This window comes from Panthera leo, chromosome E1 (assembly GCF_018350215.1).
Source record: "Panthera leo isolate Ple1 chromosome E1, P.leo_Ple1_pat1.1, whole genome shotgun sequence".
NCBI lineage: Eukaryota > Metazoa > Chordata > Mammalia > Carnivora > Felidae > Panthera > Panthera leo.
In genome coordinates this window covers 23,205,548-23,229,613 of record NC_056692.1, presented here as the reverse complement: position 1 = coordinate 23,229,613, position 24,066 = coordinate 23,205,548, and the positions used below count along the sequence as shown (strand labels likewise).

At 41.4% G+C, this 24,066-nt stretch overlaps 1 protein-coding gene across 4 annotated transcripts in view; it reads right to left on the bottom strand.

The window, feature by feature from the left end:
• Positions 1 to 24,066, bottom strand: part of HEATR6 (HEAT repeat containing 6) — a 34,814-nt gene that overhangs the window by 3,139 nt on the left and 7,609 nt on the right. For 3 of the 4 annotated variants that reach the window (XM_042915192.1, XM_042915193.1, XM_042915194.1), the window contains exons 5-19: positions 23,324 to 23,438; positions 21,704 to 21,805; positions 20,671 to 20,808; positions 18,678 to 18,973; positions 17,760 to 17,937; positions 12,466 to 12,672; positions 11,929 to 12,028; positions 9,243 to 9,598; positions 8,303 to 8,425; positions 7,847 to 7,933; positions 3,891 to 4,025; positions 3,070 to 3,192; positions 2,234 to 2,358; positions 1,312 to 1,408; positions 38 to 242 (exon numbers count right to left, since the gene is read on the bottom strand). In XM_042915192.1, the coding sequence (XP_042771126.1) occupies positions 38 to 242; positions 1,312 to 1,408; positions 2,234 to 2,358; positions 3,070 to 3,192; positions 3,891 to 4,025; positions 7,847 to 7,933; positions 8,303 to 8,425; positions 9,243 to 9,598; positions 11,929 to 12,028; positions 12,466 to 12,672; positions 17,760 to 17,937; positions 18,678 to 18,973; positions 20,671 to 20,808; positions 21,704 to 21,805; positions 23,324 to 23,438 (2,387 nt within the window). The remainder of the gene's footprint in view (positions 1 to 37; positions 243 to 1,311; positions 1,409 to 2,233; positions 2,359 to 3,069; positions 3,193 to 3,890; positions 4,026 to 7,846; positions 7,934 to 8,302; positions 8,426 to 9,242; positions 9,599 to 11,928; positions 12,029 to 12,465; positions 12,673 to 17,759; positions 17,938 to 18,677; positions 18,974 to 20,670; positions 20,809 to 21,703; positions 21,806 to 23,323; positions 23,439 to 24,066) is intronic. The other variant, XM_042915195.1, reaches the window with a different exon arrangement.

Below are 24,066 nucleotides of genomic sequence, written 5' to 3'. Positions count from 1 at the left end.
TGTCCTGAGGCCCTGCACCAGAGAGACACCTTCTTACCTAATGGAAGAGCAGGATTTTTAAATACATTCCCCACTGCGTAGCAAGCATTCCATCGGACTTTCATGGCAGCCTCATTCAGCACAGTAGAGATGAGGGCCTGGATAGACTCCTCAATGATTTCAGCAAACCTGGGCTTTTCTATATGAGACGGTTGCAAAAAATGAAGCAAATTTCCAAGGGCCCGCACTGCGTTGCTTTTTACCTATAATAAAATGTAAAAAAAAGCATTCGAAATCTGCTTTGCCAAAGATATGTTACAGAAAGTATCATTTCAGCTTTAAAAAACCCAGGAGGTCTTGGACAGCTAAAAGTCAGAAAGCCAATGAAAACAGCAGCCTGTAAAAGTGTGGCTTCTTGAAACTCTGCAAGGCCTTATGTGCTGAACAGCCTATGCCATCAGAGAGGTGAGGTCTTCCACAGCTCCTCACTGGTATTTTTGGATTAGACTCCAGAGAGGTCTGTCTTCCTCGTTTTACAGAGACCGTGTGGAAGACCCAGAGGCTACAGGGCAAAGCTGGTTTGCAGCAAGGTGACGAGGAGAGGCGAGGTTTCAAAATTCCAGTCCAGTACTTTTCCGTTAGAAAGTCTCTCTCAACCTTCGCAGCACAGTAGAATCATCCGAGGAGCTTTCTTTCTCCAAAACCAATTCCCATGCCCTAGTCCCAGAAATTCTGAACAGATTAGTCCACATAGGGCTTCCCAGGTTTTCAGAGTCACTGTACTAAATTAAGCACTCGGTATGGGTCAGGTATCATGCTAGGTACTTTAACACAAGGCATCTCCGAGGCCACTGAGGTAGATGTAATGACTTCCAGGTTCCAGATGAGGAAACAGACCTTCAGAGAAGTTAATGATATACCAAACGTCACCCGGCTACTAAAGGGCAAGCCAGGATTTGAACCATGTCTACCTGACCCTAAAACCCATTTCTATGCTTTTAACTTATTAGTCTAATGGGAGCTATACAAAGCCAAGGGCTGTTGATTTTTCTGACTTGTCACTTCTACTTAAAGATTTTTTAGAAAAAAACAAAAAAACCAAAAGCAGACTAATATTAAAACAAACACGGACAGATCATGGAGCAGTATGACAAAGAGCATTGATATTTTTCATGACACAGGAGACAGGAAGGAAACTGTACGAGTGTGGAGTAGGCCACATTATACCTGAGTACTCTCTTGATCTCCTTTCAACAGGGATACATTTGGGGGATACAACTATAATACACTAAGTATCTAATGGAGAAATACCAGGCTTTGCTGTGGGTCTACCTTGTCTTTATCCCTGGACGCTTCTATAGCTGATCGCAACATCTTCAAGAGCAGGAGACCAGAGAACTCTTCCTGGAAACTTGGGTCTGGGGTTTCCCTGTTCCATCCAAAGCAGACAAAACACGTTAAAAGTTAAAACTCAGTTAAATATATACATATACACAGGCATTCACTTAGTAGAACTATAAAAATGTGGGAAAACAGCTCAACAAATCTGTTCCAATTATATCAAGAACTTAAAAGTTTATACCTTTTGACCCAGTAGGCCCACATCTAGGAATGTGACCAAAAGGTGTATCTTGAAATAAAGATTTTATGTACAAAAATGTTCATTGGTTAGAAAAGCCTAAGATAATGCACATGTTCGGTAACGGAGTGGTTAAATAATCACTTCACAGTGGTGATTATGTAATAGTAATGAACAATTTATAAAAAGCCAGCAGAAGTTGGGAGGATGCTTAGACATGCTGTATGGGAGAACTAAGCAATGATAAGCAGGGCACTAGTACATGAGGGACAATAGCTGCCTCTAGGGAGGGAGGTTTTATACTGATGACCCCTTTTGTATTGTTTCAATTTTTTTTTTATTACTCTGAAAAATTACAAATTTGATATTTAAAGAGTAGTGCGACCTGTATTATGGTTTTGAATTTCTACTTTAGTATTTTCCACATTTTCTATAATGTGGATACGTTACTTATATCAGCATACAGTATTAAATACACACACACAAACACATACATGTATATATAAAGAACAACTTACTAATCTCATTACTTGAAGGAGAATAAAACACAACAAAGCATGAAGACTGACTACACGATATGGGAGAATTACTGTTCTTTTATAGTAGAGATCAAAGATACCCTCCTGGGACCTCAACCTCAGAAGTCACCCAGGGGAAATGAGCTGAGTCACCTACATGTTGACAATCAGAGTGTCTGTCAAGTTGCCCAGGGACCAGGCTGCTTTGGCCCGGACATTCAGAGATTTGTCTTGAAGTGACATCAATATTGCATTCGCTGTGTCTGCAACAAATATGACATCCTGTAAGAGAAAATAAAACACTGTAGTTACTTTGGGAGCTCACACAGCTGCCTTAGAAATTCTGAAATTTATTTTCAGACAATGATATAAGCCTTTACCACAATTTCTATTTGAAAATCAAAATTTATTTACTCAATTTACTATTCTACTTATTATAATGTGGACACTCATTAAAACCCCACGGGAAGGTCTTCTGGGATTCTGGTATGTGCCACGCACACCTGTGGGGCCTATGGATTTTGCTCTTGTTGAACATCTTATAACCTGGTCTGCGACAGTGATCCATGAAATCTGTGCTTAGACTGATTTCCACCTTGGGAAATGACACTGCCAATGAAATGCATTTCTAAAACACATCCTATTCATTACACACTTCACAGTGAGATGTCACAACTAAGAGTGAAAAAGAAATTTATTCGCTTCTTAGCAAAAATTCTACATCAGCTTTCTAAATTATTATTATCCCATGGCAATATCCCACTTCCTTTTTTTTCAATTATTCATTAATGTAAATCTAGGGTCCTGGGCAGTGTGCTAAATAATTAGAAATAAATGAACTTACAGGCATTACCGTATTTTAGTAGCAATTAAAGAAACTAAGAGCAATTTGGTGTCCCTTACTGTCCAACTCAGAAGCTCTCTATGCACCCAAATCAACACTGCCCTGGCCTATCACAGAGGCAGAGAAGGGCTGTGCAGGCTCGCTCTGACCTGTCTGAGACAGGGGAAAAGCACATAGACTCCAAGGGCCCGCGAGGTCGCCGCTTTCACTAGACGGTTCTTGCTGTCGTTCAGCCCAAGCAGCATGGTGATGCACAGGATCTGCCTGTCGCTCTGTAGTGAGAAAGGTGGGTGGAGGGAAAGTGAGAAAGAAAGAACCATGAGCCACTGTCCTCAACACGCGACTGGGACGTGTCTGCATCTGAACACAAGGGAGACCTTGAGACTACCTTAGCAGAGAGCAGAGGGGCAACACGGATCCAGGTATTGGGTGAGTGCCTGCTTGGTGCTGGGCACACACAGCACCTGTGACCATTAACCTTTCCCACTGTGTGAGTTAGGTCACCGTGTTCTCCTACTTCCTGAAAGCAGCCTCTTTATAAAAGCTAATTCATGCAAATGCCACTGAGGACTAAAGAAGGGGAGCAGCCTGAATATACATGTGGTGGGCACTGGCCAAGTACTGCTCACACTTCGTATTATTCCTCACATCGTGCCCCTTTTATAGATGAGAACACTCAGGTTAGAGATGTTAAGAAAATCAGGGAGTGGAGTGGAAGAGATAAACCCAGGTCCTCCTAACTCTTGGTTTTGAAGTCTTTCTGAAACGTCTCTTCCAAGCCTCCTCCCTCACCTGCCCTCCGAGGACAGGGAGGAAAGGCTCCCCTGAGACATTAAGACTTGAAGTGTTTCCACCGCCCTCACCCCACACTCAAGCCAGGGATGACGCTGAATACTGGCTCAAGATGACAACGAATCTGAATCAAACTCGGGGGGCACCACGTAAGGTGAGAAAACACTCCTGGAGTTACCGGCAGGCTGCTGAAGGCTTCGGGCAGGATGGAAGACAGGGCGTCACAGGTGCTCGCCTGCAGGGTCGGGTGCTCTGAGTTCTGCAGGGCTCTGGGCAGAGGGCCGTTTAGCATCATCGTCCAGAACATCACCACCTGGATCAGGGGCACAGTTACAGCTGTGGCCCCAGACACTACAGCAGAACCAACTTGCCGCTAAGACTACCTCAGGTGGCCCTAGTAATGCAACATTCTTTAAAGCAGTAGCCTTCGGGGTGCCTGGGTGGCTCAGGTGGTTAAGCGTCCGACTTCAACTCAGGTCACGATCTCGTGGTCTGTGAGTTCGAGCCCCGCATCAGGCTCTGGGCTGATGGCTCAGAGCCTGGAGCCGGCTTCGGATTCTGTGTCTCCCTCTCTCTCTCTCTCTGCCCCTCCCCCGTTCATGCTCTCTCTCTCTCTGTCTCAAAAATAAATAAATGTTAAAAAAAAAATTTAAAGCAGTAGCCTTTTGTCAATGCTTCCGCTAGTCCTTGCACAGCAGGGGAAGGAGCTTTAGAAAACAATTGCAGGGGCGCCTGGGTGGCTCAGTCGGTTAAGCCTCCAACTTTGCCTCAGGTCACGATCTTGTCTTTCCCGAGTTCAAGCCCCACATCGGGCTCTGGGCTGACAGCTCAGAGCCTGGAGACTGCTTTGGATTTTGTGTCTCCCTCTCTCTCTGCCCTCCCCTGCTTGTGCTCTGTCTCTCTCCTTCTCTCAAAAATAAGTAAACATTAAAAAAATTAAAAGAAAAAAAAGAAAACAATGACTGCATCCTTCCACTTTATGAACTAGGAAACAGCTGGCTACAGCTAGGTGGCCGGAGTGATGGGAGTGATGATGATCATGAGGAGGGGCAGGGGGTGATGGTGGTAACGGCGGCCATGGCTCGTGTTTTCCAGAAAGCCTCTTACATGCCAGGCACTGCTCTAAGCTTTACACATATCTACCCATTTCAATCCTCAGTACAACTAAATGAAGTATGTGTCATTATCTCCATTTTCACACAAGGAAACTGAGGCACAAACATATGGTGTAACTTGCTAGTGGGCATTAGGGCCCTGCACAGCCCAGAGGCCATGTGCCAGAGTCTAAAGAGCACCGGATCCAGAGGCAGAGCTGGGGCTGAATCCTTCAGTGGCTGTTTCCCATCTCTGCAACCCTGGGCAAGTCCCTGAACCTAAGTATTGATTCCTCTTCAGTAACACAGGGTGAAGATGTCTACTTGGCAGAGTCTTGGTGACAGTAAAATGTAACACTGTGTGTCAAGTTCCTTGCACAGTGTCAGGTGCACAGTGGAGACTCTTAAATTGAGCACTGGGCTCTCTTGTGGGTACTATGAAGATTTACCTTTTTTTTTTTTAATCTTTATTTATTTTTGAGAGAGAGACAGAGTGTGAGCAGGGGAGGAGCAGAGAGAGAGGGAGACACAGAATTCGAGGCAGGCTCCAGGCTCTGAGCTGTCAGCACAGAACCCGATGTGGGGCTCGAACTCACAAACTGTGAGATCATGACCTGAGCTGAAGTCGGACGCTCAACTGACTGGGCCAGCCAGGCGCCCCTACCTCACTTTTATTAAAGCTCTCAAGGCAGGCATCTGAAGAGTACCTTGAACCGTTTCTTTCCCATGCTTTCTAAAAATCTTAGGATTTCAGGTGCATTTGCAACTGTCTGTGGTTTTGGAGTCTCTACTTTCTGCCCCACGGATTTAGTCCCAAGTTTTGCCATGTGTCCCACACATCAATTCTGTCCTCCCCTAAATCCTAGTTTCTAGAAACCCAATCTGGGCCTTCCCCACCCCAAACCAGAAGACTTTAGACAGGTATGCTTGCCAGCCTCCAACATGGCCCATGTTGACGGATTCTTGTCTCCTAATGTTAAGGAGGTGGCCCCCCACCTAGCCCCTGTCCAGGCTGACCTGTGTAACCAGTAGGGTGCTATGGAAATAACAGTGTGAAACTTCCAAAGCAAGGGTGGGATGCCTGGGTGGCTCAGTTGGTTAAGTGTTCAATTCTTGATTTCAGTTCAGGTCATGATCTCACAATTCATGAGTTCGCGCCCCAAGTCAGGCTCCGCGTTGATAATGAGGAGCTTGCCTAAGATTCTCTCTCCCCCTCTCTCTGCTCCTCCCCTGCTTATGTGTTCTCTCTCTCAAAATAAATAAATAAACTTAAAAAAAAAAAAAACCCCAAAACAAGGTTATAAGAACACAGGGGTGGGGCGCCTGGGTGGCTCAGTCGGTTGGGCGACCGACTTTGGCTCAGGTCATGATCTCGCGGTCCGTGAGTTCGAGCCCCACGTCGGGCTCTGTGCTGACAGATCAGAGCCTGGAGCCTGTTTCGGATTCTGTGTCTCCCTCTCTCTCTGACCTTCCCCCATTCATGCTCTGTCTCTCTCTGTCTCTAAAATGAATAAACGTTAAAAAAAAAAATTAAAAAACAAACAAACAAACAAAAAAAAACACAGGGGTGCCTTGGGTGGCTCAGTCGGTTAAGCGTCTGATTTCAGCTTAGGTCATGATCTCACAGTTTGTGGGTTTGAGCCCCGCGTCAGGTTCTGTGCTGACAGCTCAGAGCCAGGAGCCTGCTTTGGATTCTGTGTCTCCCTCTCTCTCGGCCCCTCCCCTCCCTCACACTGTGTCTCTCTCTCTCTCTCAAAAATAAATAAACATTTAAAAAAAAAAAAAAAGAACACCACAGCTTCTGTCTTGCTCTGTCTTGATTCTCTTGCAATGGGGGAAGCCAGCTGCCATATCCACAGGACACTCAAGCAGCCCTCTGGAGAGTTCCTTGTGGGAAGGAAGTAAGAGAGGCCTGCTGCCAAAAGCCAGCACTAACTTGCTAGGTATGTGAGTGAGCTGTGTTGGAAGAAGATCTTCAAACCCCTGTCAAGTTCAGTTGACTGCAGCCCCTGCCAGCATCTTGACTGCAAGCTCAGAAGGACAAAGCTAAGCTACTCCCAATTCCTGAGCCACAGAAACTATGTGAGAGAATATATATTGTTGTAAGATGCTAAGTGTTTTGGCTAATTTACTACTCAGCAACTGACAAGTAATATAGAAAGTATATCTCTTTTTTACAAATGAAAAAACCTGAACGTGATGCCTACAGTCATTTGACCAGCAGGGGGAGAAGTCCAGGTGCAAACCCAGGTCTGTCTGAGCAAAGTTCAACTCCTCTCCCTGTGAACGGTGACGTTTCAGCTTGAGTGGCAGTCTCAGGAAAGGACTAGGGCTAGATATTCTTAATTGCTTGCAGGGATGATGGAAATTGCAAAGGGAAAAGAATGGGCAGGATGAGGAGGGCAGAAGGTAAAAAACACCACTAATGTTGAGTTGACTTTGCTTTTGGCACCAAGTAGAAGCCCTTTTTGGTAGGGTCACGTGTTCCTCCTCCAAAGAACTGGCGCAGTATGGAGACAACAGAAACAACCTAAGGTCACAGGAATTTTCTAGGAATCCTGGAGCGGGGTGGTGAGGGAGTTAAGGGAATCAACATCTATCAAGCACCTACTATTTGCCAGCAGCTTTACATTTTATTCAATCTAGTTACAGATTATTATTCCTCTTTATGAGGAAACTGTGCTCACACATCCATTAATGTGCTCCCTACATTTGCTCTCATGTCTTCGGATCCCAAATCCTTGGCTCTTCCCACCATTCTAGTCTACCTCTTGGGCAGGATGAGGAACCACACGAGGTTTTATGCGAAAGAAATACTGGTTTTTCAATTGCTGGCTGTACGTTGCACATAATCCGACCACATACTGAACTGCAAATAAACAGAAATGCAAATAAATCTTATTCATGCTAGTCTCCTGTCATCACATATCATTAGCTGTAGTTTTTGACACTGGAAGAAACTACACAGTTTATTTCACTTCATCACTGAGCCTCACAACTGACTGCAGCACTAGGAGAGCACTGAACAACGTGTACTTACCACAGTGACTGGCACTCTCTGGTCAGGAGCTATGGTAGAATCTGGTTTATACTGCTGTATTAAGCCTGTCCCCAGTTCTTCCAGAAGCTGCCAAGGCAAAAGAAATATAGATTATCAAAGCAGATTTGATAATCCGAATTACGGAGGCAGAAGACCTCACTTGTTTGGAGACAACCTCAAACCAAAGGGAAAAATAGTTTCCAACCGAATTTTCTTTCTTCTTTCAGTAATTCTGACATCAGAGGCATTCTTTCAGGAGCAAAACCACCAGAAACATATTGTTTATTTATTATCAAATGAATTCTTTGGGTTTCTCTGGCGAGCTGAAAATGAAGGAATGTATGACTTTCCCTACCTGATACCCCTTTAAGAAACCTCAGAACTGACAGACATAGAACAGAGGGAAGAACATAAAGGAAGAGAAGAAAATAGCAGGTGGCTTTTCATCAAAGTTACCTTTGCTCCATGAAGCTGAATAGACGGATCTGCTTCCCCCATGCACTTGCAAATCACCTCTCCAAGCTCCATTAAGTACACTTGAGCCATTGAAAAGTAGCCCTTGGCCAGATGAGCTAACACCTGCAAAGAGAACAGAGGAATAACCTCAAGACCTAAATGCAGGGCTGCAATATCCAGAAAAGTGTTTTAATATTTCAGAAATCACTCACATTTAACAAGGGGTAGGCAGGAATCTGATGTTGAATGAAATGAACAACCATAATCTTTATTTTATGACTGAAATCAGTTAACTCTATCATGTAACTTCACGGTGCTTTATAATTTTTGAAATGTGTTTCATTAAGGTTGTCAATACTATTCAAGCCTGGGAACAATTTTCTGAGGCAGGTACTGACTGAATATTTCAGCTAAAGAAGCTAAGGCTAAAAAAGTTAAAGGTTCAAGGACATGTTTAATATCAACCGCACAATCAGCAGCAGAGCCCAGAACCAAACCCATGTCTCAGATCACAGCTGAGTACCAAAGAAGCAAATAAATTAATCTAGGGTTGTTTTCTTCCTGTTGTCTCTAAGCAGACAGAAGATGGAAGAGAAGTTATGGAGAATTAAATATTGAAAGTCTCAGAAATCAAAGCTTAACTGTACAACGTCTTTCAGAATTACTATATAATCCAGCATACCCAACCTGTCACATAAAAACTATGGTCACTAAAGTGACTTGCAACAAAAAGGAATAAATGTGACATTTACAACCAAGTCTTCTCCTAACCGCTGCCAAAACCAAAACAACAAAGCACTCACACCTAAAGCACAGCTCTCTAACACCACTGACCTGCGGCTCAGTTATATGTTATTTTCATAGACTCACTCCTCACAATCAATCAATACTTTGAAAGAAGAGTGATTACTTCCATTCTAAAAATGAGGAAACCTCCTACCTGTAAGGCCTCCAATCGCATGGGGGATGGTTCATAGATGCTCCCCGTTGCACAGCCAGCATCGCTACTGGAACAGGACTCCTCCTTGGGCAGTACAACAGTGGAAATGCAAAGTCGGATGAGCCAGCAAGGCTCTGAAGACCCCTTAGGGGAGCTAACTGAAGCCTCTTCCAAAAAGGGTCCCGAGGGGGCTTTCTTCCACCAATCAGGAGCGCTGAGGTGAGGAGTTGCCGAATTGCTATTGCTGAGTCCAGAAGAGCAGGGCTGTTGTAAAAGGAGCTGGACTTCAGGTAGAGGCGCGTGAGTGGACACTATGGCTCCCAAGAGAGTGAGGCTTGACACTCGAACATTCACATCTGTCAAAGTTGATGGGAATCACTATCACTGTGGGAACAGCTATCGCAAGGATCACAATTATTCCCGCAGACAATGAAGAATGATGGCGTCCTTGTGTAACCTGAATCCAATGAAACCTCCAGACCCAACTTCCAGTTTATAGAAATACATGGGACAGAAACAGAATTTAAACAACACTGTAGGGGTGCCTGGGTGGCTCAGTCGGTTAAGCGGCTGACTTCGGCTCAGGTCATGATCTCGCGGTCCGTGAGTTCAAGCCCCGCGTGGGGCTCTGTGCTGACAGCTCAGAGCCTGGAGCCTGTTTCAGATTCTGTGTCTCCCTCTCTCTGACCCTCCCTCGTTCATGCTTTGTCTCTCTCTGTCTCAAAAATAAACGTTAAAAAAAAATTAAAAAAAATAAATAAATAAACAACACTGTAAAGAACCTATCTGGCAAACTGAGAAGGTAAAACAGGCTTTAAGACAACGGTCTTGGACTTTTCCCCAAATCAGCGTGGTGAAAGAACAAAAGGGTGATGGGACTACTCTAGATTAGAAGAGACTAAACTGACATAATGACATGAAATGCATGAACCAGGAATGAACCCAAGTCCTCACAAAAAGGGAGGGAAGACTTTTTGAGACATATGGTGGAATGTGAATGTGGAGTAGATATGAAACAATATTATGGAATTGATGTGGATTTCTTAGGTGTGAGAATGGGGATGTGTTTTTTAGGAAATTGTCTTTGTTCTTGTAAGATGCATGCTGAGGTATTCACGATGAAATATCATGTCTGGAGTTTACTTTCTTTTTTAAAATTTTTTTATTAAAACAAAAAAAAATTCTTTAACATTTATTTATTTTTGAGAGACAGAGACAGAGCACAAGCAGGAGAGGGGCAGAGAGAGAGGGAGACAGAGAATCCGAAGCAGGCTCCAGGCTCTGAGCTGTCAGCCCGGAGCCCGACGTGGGGCTCAAATTCACAAACAGCGAGATCGTGACCTGAGCCGAAGTCTGACACTTAACCGACTGAGCCACCCAGGCGCCCCAGAAGTTTACTTTCAAATGGTTCAAAAATATACCTATTTATACACACATATGTATACACACGTACACAGATACATACAGGCAGAGACAAAGCAAATATGACAAATGTTAATAACTGTTAAGTCTAGGTAGAGATATGCACATGTTCACTGTACTATTCTTTCAAGTTTCTGAGGGTTTGACCATTTTATTCATGAAAATGCTGAAAGACAAAGCCAGACACTTGGGAGGGACGTGAGACATGGTCCGCTCCTCTCAGTTTATAGATGAAGAAAAGCTGGTGCAGCGGAATGAGCAGGGGACTGAGCCCAAAGACTTGAGTTGTTTCAATCTTACTTCTGCCACTGACATGAGAGATGTCAAAGGCAAGATTTATCTTTCTGGGTCCCATTTTACACATTGGTGAAACAAGTGAACTGGACCGTGATGTCCAGTGATACATGTGTATACATCATCATCTCCTTTAAGCCTTAAAAAATCTTCCGAGGTAGGTCAACGTCTTCCTGTTAGGAGGAAATGACGGTTCTGACAGAGCCACAGTTATGAGATGGAGGAAATGGGAATGGGCTGCAGACCCTCAGCCTGACTCCAGGTCTAGTACCCCTCCCATGACGTCACAGAAACATCACTGCCTCCTTCAAGAACTCTGACTGAAAAACTTATCAGAATGTGGTCTGGTAACAGACCACATAGTACTTTCACTGCCTGCTTGCTAGCAAAAGAAAAACAAATGTTCTCTAGGCAAATGTTTATAGCACAGATATATCACGTGTGGGAGTAAGTCAGGAAATAACAAGAAATAAGACTCTGCAGTAAGTGGGGGAGTTGAGGTTCTGGAATTTTATCTAAACTGCAGAGGAGATAATCTTACAGCAGTTATGTTTTACATTCGTTTTTCTTTCCAAAAAGAGGATGATGTCTATGTGACTGTCCACCCATCCTTACTTCTGCCTTAAGGATAGAAACTACGTATTGTGTACCAGAGCACTGCCCCCCCATCCACCCCCCCGCCCCCCCAGCGCCGGCCCCCTGCACTTGGCTCAACCAGAACTCTAAAGTCACTACACTGCAGCAGCAAAGAACCACTAATCTTTACAATTAATTCTCCAGCTCACTTCTTCCAGGTGTCCACTGGGGCTTCTCGGGTCAAAAGCAGGCTTCTAGCAATAGCTGCTTTCCCCGAAAACTTGAGAATGAGTAGAGATATCTTAGAGCTGTAAAAATGCTCTCAATATTTTTAAAACTAATAATCTAGATTTGATTGATACAAAAAAGCAATCGATTTTAAACTACCACCAACCTTTGTGGCGGATATAAGGCTTTATCTGGTTCCAGACTTTGGTCAACAGGCTGAGTTTCAGACGGTTGTAAGGTGAATTTGATACTAAATTTGCAAGGCACTGCAAAAGACAAGAATAGCCCATCAATAGGCCTGATTAAGCCACAGCACAGACACAAAATGTTATAGCATTTAATTAAAAAAGAAAAGTCTATGAAGACTCATTTGAAAATCAGTTTTTTTCTTTTTTGTCCTTTTTTTAGGGGACTTGGACTTGTGTTCTCATTGGTACAACTTAATACTAAAAATATGGGAGTATTTTTAGTAAATCATTTATTTGGATATACAAAGAGTGTAGGTAAGATCAAGCGAGGAGGCACAATAGGCTAGCTTTTTTTTTTTTAATAGAATAGCTTTAAATAAAACAAACAGGATAACTTTAAATAAAATTGTTACTTCTATTCTTAAGTCAAATTACTTTTGGACAATGTAAAACATTATACAAGATCAAAACAGAGAAAACCCATCCAGAACCCGTTGATAACTTGACATGCTTACCTTAATTATCTGAGTGAGGGTCTGTGAGGATGACTCTGCCACCAAAGCTAACAAAAGACATCTGTGTAACTCTCTAATGCTGGATGCGATCATCACAGAGAAGGGAGTAAAAGCCCTTCTGTGGTCACTGGTGTCTTCAGCAACAGAAAGAAACTGCTTTGAGCCTTCCAAGATGGCGGATAAAACTTGCAGAGCACATGCACGTGTCTGAAATTTCAGAATGATTCACCTTGATTAGTTAATAATCAGGAGTCAAATCCTCTTCTTCCTATTTTTGTTTTTAATTTTTGAAGTATTTAGGATCATTTTAATTAGAAAATTAGAGGCATTAAGATTATCTATCAGGTCCTAAAAGTAGCCATGAACTAGGCCACTTAGTGCACCCTCACTTTAAAAAAACTTCTAACACATTGCTGTTAGGTTTTCTTACAGGAAGGAGTAAGTCTAAGCTACATGATAATATAAAACCCTGAAATCATGAACATGAGAATAACTTAAAAGATTAGAAGTCTAGTTTATTCAAGCATAAGGCCAAGTAAAAAGAGAGAACTAAATAGCTCGTGGGGTAGGAAAAAAAATACCCAAGTCTAGAGTCTGTTTCACACTAAACATGCGACACTGAAGCATCCATGAGTGCTCGAAGTTAATTAAACAGTATATTAGGAACTTTGTGCACATTCAAGTTGGCAGGCATCATTAGTGATCCAACTTTTCAGAAATAGTCTTAGGCACAGAAAATAATACTGCCTGTAGTGAGAGTCTTTGATAATCAAAGAAAGGAAAACTATCAACTATAACCTTATGGAAGGAAAGGAAAATATGTGCACCTTTGTCAATGGTCTGCTGTACTTGTCAGGAAAAGTGTCAATGAAGCAAAATTTTGTTTATAAGATTAAAGGATTACTTTCAATTGGTACTCTGATGATTCCGTGGTATTAAAAATCAGGAAAGAGGGGAGCCTGGGTGGCTCAGTCAGTTAAGCATCCGAATCTTGGTTTCGGCTCAGGTCATGATTTCGCAGTTGTGGGACTGAGTCCCACATCTCTCTCCCTCTCTCTCTGCCCCTGTCCTGCTTGTACACACTCTCTCTCAAAATGATTAAATAAACATTAAAAGCAAGCAAACAAAAAATCAGGTAAGAAAAAAATAAAAAGAAAGCCAATTTAACCATAATGGAATGCAGGTGATAAATGTAGGACCAGTTATATAATACTGTACCCTCTTTGGCCAGCCCCCCAAAATACCAACTAAATACTTCCAGATATTTTAAAAGTGGGGAATCAACATTATAATTCTAATCTAAATATTTGCTCACCATGAAGCATATCTGAGTTTGGTGTGAAAAAGGTTCTCCAGAAAATCTTCAACTATATCATCTCCAAGTAACTAAGGAATAAATCATTTCTGTGCATCTTTTGTAGAGTGGGCTCACAAACAAAAAACTAAAGATTTACCGCTCTGACAATAAATTTGTAGTATGACAATATAAGTCTTCAGAATCAAGCATAATCATTTAAGTTAGGAAGCTGACAATGTATTAGGAAATTCTGTGTATGTGTGTGTGTGTGTGTGTGTGTATAGGTGAGAGAGAGAGAGAGAGAGAGAGAGAGAGAGAGAGAGAGAGAGAGAAACAGCAAGCGAGAAAGAACTCAAGTCACAAGTCAGCTGACCCAACAAAAACTTAGATAAGGGGCTGCCAAACTTTTTCTGCAAAGGACCAGTAGCACCTACTTTGTATTTTAGACTTTGTAGGCCACAGTCTCTGTTGCAACCTCTCAGCCATGACAAGACAGATGCTAAATAAAGAATAAATATGATTATGTTCCAATAAAATTTTACTTATGGACAATGAAATCTGAATTTCATATAATTTTCACACGGCATGAAATACCATTTTAAAAAGTTTTTTTTAACAACAATTTAAAAGTATAAAAGTATTCTTAGCTCATGGGTCATACAGAAACATAGTTTGCCAACCCCTGATTAGATGGCGGGTCTGAAAAAAGGTATGCTATGCTGAACCTCCATTTCTTTACAAGGCAGTTAAAAAATCATGATTCCCACAGATGACAAAGCAATTACAATTTAAAACCAACTTGTGGAAAGAAATGAACTGATACTCAAAAGCCAAAAGTTTTTAGCCTCATTAACTTTGGTACCCTAAGAGGTAAAAGTATCCATGACTATCACAAATGAAAACAAAAGGAAAGGTCACTGAAATATATCACCGAGGTAGGAAATCTATGAAAAATATAATACTATATCACATGATATTTCTCAAAGGTCTGATTTAATTTCCTTTAAACCTTGTTTAATAGATCTCTGTTGCTTAAAAAAAAAAAAAAAGCTACTTATGACACTGAATCATTCAAGTTCTGCTTCACTGATTCTTACATCAATATTTAATATACTGTTTACCAGTTCTGATCAGCACTTTCAGCAGAAATTACTGATGTGCAAGCAAATCTTAAGAGGGGCAGCTCTCCAGAGAACTCATTTTGTTAAGTTTTTATTGTCTGAATATTTACAATGATGGATGAAGACTTTTCAATCTGATAAACATCAGTGTGCTCTGTTTCACCAGGGGGTAGTTTCACTTCCTTGGACATGAAGACTTGTTCAAAGGTAATGAAACAGGAAAACACTTTCCCCTTTTTGCTACCTATGGATGTGGCAGAAATGTTTGCAGAGGTAGCTCAGTTAGTCCTTAGTTTTTCCTTTTTTATGTTTGGTCTCAATCTTTCTGGGAGGATGATAAAGAAGTCATGGCTGGGAGTGGGTAGCAGTGAGGTTTCAATGTACTTGGTTGTTCCCTTCTTTAGCTTTGTCCCAGGACTGATTATTCTGCACACATGTTCAAGGTTAACTTTATTTGATCACACTCCTAAAGTTGGTTGCCTTTAGGGTGGGGGCATTTGAACGCTGTGTCGGGGTCTCTGGATTTGGAGATATCCAAGCCAAGGCCATCTGTTCTTGGTCAGCCATATAAGGGAAAACCCGATTACCTACCAGTCCATGATAGTTACAAACCTGCTTTATTCTCTTTCCTTATAGGGCATTACTCTAGATTTTGATTTGTTTCCACATTTCATAGCTCTCCAAAAGAGAAATAAAAAATCATGAAATTTGAAAATCGGGATAGTTCTCAAGGTACCAAGAAAGTTTGTCCCATAGTTTGTTCCCTAGATCAAGTCTTGCTATAGCCACATAATCTACCTTTTTAACACCCAAAGAAATCCTATAGAAGAAATTCATAAATTAGTCATGGTATTTTTATTGATAATTTGCTCTGTGCCATCTGGAAACATACAGGATGTGCTTTCTGAAGCACATTTCCAACATGTAAAAATATGACCATTTCCCAAGTACTGCCCACTGCCAAATCCTAAAGGAAATTTCTAAGTTTTCTCCTTTGGAATTAATCATTCTAGCATTTCATACTGCAATTTCCTGAAAGTAATCTATTGCCAGTGTTCTGAATGAAGAGTCCAGTCCCCTTCCTTCTGTCCGTTTTTCTTTGGAAAGTTTCTCAGCATATCAGTAAAAACTGTGCTTCCAGTTGAATCTACCCTAGGTCATACCAGAGCTGCCATGAACTTGAAACTGTCATCACTGTGCACTTCAGCAAGATGCACTACTGTCATGTTTCATCCTAAGAGAAACTTCAGGCATCCAACTCTATACTTACAACGAGACTTTGAGCAGATGACCACTCAGCTTTTACACATGACTGTACCTTTTAATCTAGCTCTGATCAACGACTGCTGCTCCATTGCATTTATGTGAACTTTTAAGTTTTGCACACAACTTTCTAGGAGTCTTTGTAAAAAGTCTCTCTCATTGACATCACCGACCACAACACTTGCTTCTAGCACGTGTCTTGGTGCACAGGGACAGTTTGCAGAGGTGTGTACTAAGGCTCACTGTGGACCATGATCACACTTCTTTACACCTTTCTAACCTAAAACCTGTGACAAAGCTTCTGGCTACAATCATTTCACTTGCCATTACATGGAACTGACAAGTTCTACTCATTACTTTGATCTTTCTAAATCCTACAAATGATGACTGCTTTTCCATTTCTCCAGGACCTTCATGTCCTGGAGCTAGGACATCTCCAGAAGGAAGTTCTATACATTTCCTTTTCATCACATTTCTTGCATTGCATTCATCAAAGTTAAAGAGCAAGACCATATCTAAAAGGTACCCAAGGCTCCATAGCTCAGGGGTTAGAGCACTGGTCTTGTAAAAGGTACCCAAATCAAGGAGGACCACTTTGCAGCATGTAAAATTTCTCATGGCACTCTAAGGCAAATGTAAACATTAAAAACTATAAAGACATAAACACCATGACACAGATTTCAATCCACTTTCATGAAATCCAACTCCATAACCTCTCTGTACTCATATCCCAAACTCATACGTTTGCTGTCCCCTTGGCTGGGCAGCTGCAGTGCGGGTGGTTTACCTAGCCTGCCACTTGCTCCATAGGACGATCTCCTCAGCTCCTGCCGGCAGCTCCCCGCAGCAGAAAAGCAGAGGCTTTTCTTTTCTTTTTTTAATTTTTTATTATTTATTTATTTATTTATTTATTTATTTATTTGGGAGGCTTTTCAAATGTATGTATTTTTTAACCTTTATAGTATTTTTCCTTTCACTTACAAGAATGGCTTCAGTACTGACTTATTTGTTACCCCTTATTTTCCATTTTTCTTGCAGGTTCTCATTTGCTACTGATTCAGTTAATCGAAAATTTCCTGCTGGTATAACTACTCAGGATATTGGATGTTTGAAATTTTTGTGCTTAACTGAGGCCTGTTTATTTTTTTCACCCTGTAAGAACTTTTGAAGGGTCACCCACAAGTTTTCTTATGTGTTCTTATCATAGACATTTTTCTAAGCTTTACGTATTCTTCGTAACCATTATGGACCAAGATATTCCACTGAGTGTTTAAACTGCTTTTGATTTTTTCCTATTATAAATCCCATGGCAATCAACATTCCCATAAAAGGGAAAGAACCACGGCTGTCTCAGTGCAGCTCCAAAGGGATACAGAGGCTACAAGTCAGTGCACTCAGGCTCCAAGCAAGCCCTAGGCAGCAGGGCCCCTAGTGTGAGCGTTCTCAGCCTGCTACTCACATACGCCCGTGTTCTGTCCTCCTGCCTGTCCTGTGGTTCTCGAGTCAGGAGTTGGATTGTTAGTAATGAGAGCTGTGTTCAGATGAGAACAGATAAGGCAGGGAAAACAACAAAGACTTTCCTGGTATTATGCTCAGAATTTAAGTGCTCTTACCTTTGGAGAAGGATCTTTTAACGTAAGAGTCATCAGGGACACTGACTGAGGGCTTCCAAGCTCGGGTGTATCAGGAACAAAGGCTGACCAGTAGCCATAAAGAACTTTTTTTTCTATTGATTTTATAGTAGAAAGAAAACAAGCTAATGCTCCTTGGCGAACTTTGGCTTGGTAAGACCTATCCAAGAGAAGGAAGAAAAAAAGTCTTTAAAAAATACAAACATGAAATTCTATTTATTCCAGCCAACTCACATGATGCACTGAGAAACTCAACATTCTGAATAAACCCAAAAGTAAATATGCCAACGTGATAGTTGAAAAAATAGTTTTCAAAATGCAATCAAAACATGCTAAAGCAATTTGTTTACATAACAAGTTAATACAGTAAACAATATAAAACACAACTAGACAGAAAATAAGAGGGCAACAGCTTGGCATCAGGAATAGTGAGTATGTGCCAGGCACTGTGCTGAGGCTGGCAGACATAAAGCCCGCCCTGCCCCCAAGGAGCCTGCGAGGGGCAGAGACAGACGGACAGTTAAAGAGATAACTGCAGGGCATTTTGATCGATGCTAAGATGGAGATACATCAAAGGGTCACAAAGAAGGCACCAAAGCCAGAATTGGGGAGCAGGGGTGCTAGTAAGAAAAGGCTTCTCAGAGGACATGATTGCTGAGCTCATACCAAAGTGGAGTAGTGGTTAATAAGAAGGCACACAAAGTGGAAGAAAATTCCAGGCAGAGGAACAACATGTACAAAGGCAGATGAAGGGGACAAGGCAGATGTAGAGTGACACAAAGCCCAGCATAAATGAATCTTCAAATTAAATCTTGTGTAGCAGTCAGGTTTTTAAGCAAAGTTATTAACTTATGTACACCTGAGATTATAAGGCGTAACAACATAACAAAATACTACTACCTCATTTTACTCTGCATGCCTCCTTCAGCATCCGAATAGTCAGACTCACTACTGCTGACCTTTTTCCAACTGGCAGAACGGAAGGGGGTGGAGACTCGGTCTCTTCCTGCCATGCTGCTTCCCTCTACAGGCAAACTTCGGACTCCCAGGGAGGAGGAGCAGGGAGTGCTCCCCTCACACAGGTTCTCTTTGCCTGAGCCAGTGATGGGGGCTGCTTCTCTTTCACCACTGGATTCTTCCTCTTCCTCTTCTTGATGGATTTTCCTTGATTTTACTTTTGATTTCTTCTTTTTATTCTGATTTTAGGAGCAAATGAAAACATACATATGAGAGCTATTGGTACTTTCTCATTTGATAATTACTAAATATGTCCCCAACATGTAGTCTGAAGAAAGAAGAAAAGAGGAGAGGAGAAAAAAATGGCACTTACTTAATACTCTGTGTGTCAGGTGCTGTGCTAAGTGCTTACACACACCCTACTGGACTACAGGAAACAAGGCATTACGTATGTACAACAGAGCCATACTGGTAGCCTGGGTTTAAATTCTACCTCTGTGACTGTGGGCAAATCATTTCACCTTCCACTTAGCTTGAAGTTCCTGATCTGTGAGTATAAGGCTAATGCCACTTTCCTTGCACAGTTGTGAAAGCATTCAGCAGCAACAGCTTTCAAGTCTATAGAAAATGACTAGAGTGACAATTTTCTCAGTTCTTCCAGATAAGACCCATAGCTAGCACCACTCTAGATGTAGAAGAGAGATGTTAATCCACTATATACAATGCACGGTTTAGGTCACTGAGGCTTTGTAGATAGTAAGTAAGAGCCAGTTTCTTTCTTTTCTCCTGCTTCCTTTCTGACATCCAAATATCTTTGGAATCTAGGCCTCCCTCTGCATTCTCAAGGTCCCCTGAATTTAAGAAAGGAAGGTCCTCATCACTTCTATTTTGTATTATTAACATGGCCCCAGACTCACACCTTTTACTTGCTACCACAGTGATGTTTCCTAGATGTGTATCTGATCATATCACTCCCCTATATAAGAGTCTTCATCTCTGCCACCTGTAAGATAAAAACTAACTCCTTAGCATACTATAAAAGACCCTTATGATTTGGCCTCTGCTACCTACTTGTCCCAGCCTTCTCCTGCACGCACCTGACACTCTAGACTACTGGTTAACAAATAGGCTGCACACATGCTCATCCTCTATGCCTAGGCACCTTCTGTTTCCTCTGGTGGAAAAAAATAACCAATACTTTCCTTCCTTTTTGTACTCTACTCATTCTTTTAAAAAAAAAAAAGTTTATTTATTTGTTTTGAGAGAGAGAGAGAGAGACAGAGAGAGCAAGCGGGGGAGGGACAAAGACAGAGGGAGAGAGAAAATCCCAAGTAGGCTCTGAGTTTCTCCCCTAAACTCCTAAAAACAGAATCTATATCCTTAATGTTTAGCATAATGTCTGGGATGTAGCAAGTATTCAGTAAATGTTGAGTAACTCAATGAGTAGAAGAATTTCAAACTATAAACATTTTATAAGTAATACCGGATACACGTCCAGATATAATACAGTGGCCCATATATCTGTATGCTCTAGGTTCTCCAATGGAAACATGAGGGAGATGGCAACTATATGGACAGGCTGGGAAACCTGGCAGTTGTAACAGAGACCTACAATATTTACCAAGTAGCCTTTTGTAGAAAAAGTGGGTTGACCTGTGGTCTCGAGCATTTGGGGAACGAGGATGTGCGGCTTCAGGCGTAAAGTGAATGTCTGCTGCTATAGCTCTTACACTGCCTAGACCTCTTAGAAATATAAGATGCTCTAACCAGTGTTTTCAGCAGTCTGATGAATTTACATTTACTATGCTAAAAACCAAAACTGAAATCAAATTTAAGGTCAGCCTTTGGCGCAAGTAGGGATGCAAATCACAGAAAATATATATAACAGGCAATTAAAAACAATCCACAACTTCGTGCTAAGTAAACACAAGCATACCACAGTTGGTCGAGAAGTGTTGGATTCGGATTGCTGCGGTTTGACAGGTGGCCGCCCGTCATACTGAGGAAGCGGAGTGGGGTATAACACCGTGGGCAGCTCTATGTTTAGTCCCGGGAGTCCATGAAACATAGATTTCTGATGATGATGATGATGATGATGATGATGATGATGATGAAGGAAGCGCACACACAAAAACAAATCATAAAACAGAATCATTTGCCATGTTCTGAATCACATCGATGAACCGATTAATGTCTAGAATCTTATTGAAGAAATTCAAAAGGACAGAAAATTGGTATCTTGAAGGTTTAGGGCTTACAGAAGAGTTTAATCCCATTTGGGTGGATCTGGTCTGGTCAGATGAGTTTAAGTTTGATTTTACTTTATTTACTTACCATTTTTATTAAGTTTAAAAATTTATCCAACCTGTTTTATCCGATTATTTTATCTATGATTTTTTTAAACAATCTATCATTTTTATTTCACTTATCCATGTCCACATCTAGCTGTCTATATGGGAGATGGGACAGGGAAAGATTTAAAGTTTTAGTCACGATCAAGGTAAGTTAAAAATGGCTTTGACCCGAGGCCACTTCCTGGCTGACCTGAAAGGTGGGTCCCCAGAGAGGAACCTTCCCACCGACCAGCAGGCTCAGAAACGAAAGGAGGCAGCCTACTAATTGCCATCTGACTGGCCTGTCTACTTATGTGGGCCAAGAGCCAAAGAGAAGCCCTGGTTCCTCTTTCAAGTACAAACAGGTTTAAGAGGATCTACAATTAAATTGTCTACAGATCATAAGCTATTTCCTTCCTAAGTGAAGATTCATACGTCAAGTTTTAGAATTTTGATGAATTTACTTAAAGCACAGCTTACTGTTTTCAGTTCTTAATTTGACATATCCGTACATATGAACATTTGAACGATCTCCTAATATATACTGCCCAAAAGCTAGCTTTAGAGAAATGACATAAAGTGGTCCCTATGCCTGGGGTCTGAGCAGGAAAGACACTCATCGCGATGAGCACTTACCTTTAGCACAGCCAGAAGAGCTCCAAGTTCCTCGGTCTGTGTCAGTTTCATCTTACCCCCATTGAGAAGAGACTGTATACCTTTCAATGCATTTTGTAACAACTGGGGGAGAAAAGAGGCCAAGTTAAAAGGTACAGAAAATTTGGTTATCCAGGGGTCGGCCTCCTAGCACCACCTAGGATGAAGAAGTCTTTCAATGATGAAAAAAATCATGCAACAGGGGAAAAGAAAGAAGATCTAGAGGAGAGATGTGATGAACTACTAATTATTTTCCAGAAGAACAGAGTGTTCTCACTGAAAAGAGTGGTCTTACTGTACATGTTTATAAGCTAGCATGTACAAATGGTGAGCAAGGAGGAAAAAAAAACAGGAGGTGTGTAGTGGGAAGGAGGTGACAGGGATGGAAAAGTGGCAGCAGAGATTGGAAGCGGGGAATCTCTATGATACAGCAGCCTCACTAGTTATTAAAGTCAAAGGAATGTATGTGGGAACAGGTTTCTAGAGGGCAATTCTGATCAAGATCGATCTTTTGACTCAGCATTCTCATTAAGAAATAGTCCTTGGGTGCCTGGCTGGCTTAGTTGGTAGAGCATCCAACTCTTGATCTCAGGATTGTGAGTTCAAGCCTCATGTTGGCTGTAGAGATCACGTAAATAAATAAAACTTTAAAAAAAAAGATACTGTCCTTAAAAAACACTCCCCACACAGAGAGGATGTGGAACATAGCCTTTTTCTGAAATAGTGGAAACACTGAAGAAACTTCAATGTCCATCTGTTATGACAATCATTATGTAAGAAGCTAGCCCTCTGCTACATGGCAAACTCAATCATAATAACAGGAAGCATCTGCCAAGCACTTTAAATGATATATTTCATATACCGCTCATGTAACTGTATCATTCGTCCCATTTGAGAGAAAAAGTACATGGAGACTCAAGAAGTTAAGTAACTTGCCCAATGTCTCCCAGCTACAGCAGTTAGAAATGCATGAGGTACATTAATAGGTACTGAAAAGATGCCCAAGAAATATTAACTTTAAAAAGGAGATACAGTGGTAAAAAACAGCATATTTAATATGATCCCACTGAAAAATTATAAAATATAGTCATTTATATACAGAAAAAAATGTCTAGGGGCATGTAGAACAAATTGTTCCAGGTGGTTATATCTGAGCAGGGAACTATAGGGAACTTTCACTACCTCAGATCTGTAAGTTTTGAAATGTGTCACTCTGAATTTAAAGCATGTTAACAAATTGCCATATCTGCATCAGAGTTTTTAAAAAGAAGTAATACTGCAGATATTGTTGAAATCTACTCCTTTCCCTTCCATCTAAAAGACTGTTACTAGTCTGAAACTGTATTGCTTTTATAGTCAGGAGGGGAAAAAATACTTTTCTTCAAAAATCTAGAACCACAAAACAAACAGAAACTGTTTTGTAATTTAAACCTGAAAGATATGATTTCCATCTTTGCAGGTTATAAATATCTCACTTATGCCTTTATCTCCAGACAAAACTGATTCAGCAACCAAATTATATTCTTTAGTCACAACTTCTGTTCGACTACTGCTTCTAGACACATCTGTAACATTCACAAGATTAGTGGTAGCCCCACCTACCATGCAAAACGTGATATCATCCATATCAGATGATTTTGGAGACTGTAAAGTGGTCAAGAAAGCCTGGAAGCAGATATTTGGGTAGGGTTCCTCCAAGTATGGCTGTCCTGGTACACTAAAACACATACAGAGAAAGTAACTCAAACTCAGTCTCCTTTGAAATGGGGCTTGCAAAAGAATAAGAATTAAAAATAGCAGTAATACAGACTAGTGGAGTTGGAATGTACCTTCAGATGAAACTGTATTAAGGAAGACTGTGCACTTCGGGTAAGTAACTACGGCTGTGGAACAGCACATGGCTGGAATGAATACCAAGAAGGAAGAGGGGTTTCCACAGGGAAAAGTTACAGAAGTTTGTAGTGGAAGAAGTATGGAGAAAGAAATCTTTTTTTAGCTCTACTTTTCAATGTGTAGAGGGAAACAATGCACACAGGTCTTGTCTGGCTAGAATCACACAGCTGAGCCCGACTCCTCCCCACTGGACAACACCACAATGGGGAGATAAGATACATCGGTTCAAGTCTGTGCTCCTCAGTTTCCATTGCACAAATCTACAATTTGGTGGATGGGATTGGTTCCATTTTATTAGAAGAAATTGGCTTCGATAGAGGCCTCAACAAAGCTTAAATTCATGACTATATCCTTCTAGAAGACTTAATATGGTTAGAATTTGTATCAACAGAAAACAAAACCTTGACATATTGCGTATGTACTGCTCTTTCCCTATTTTAGGGAGAAGATCC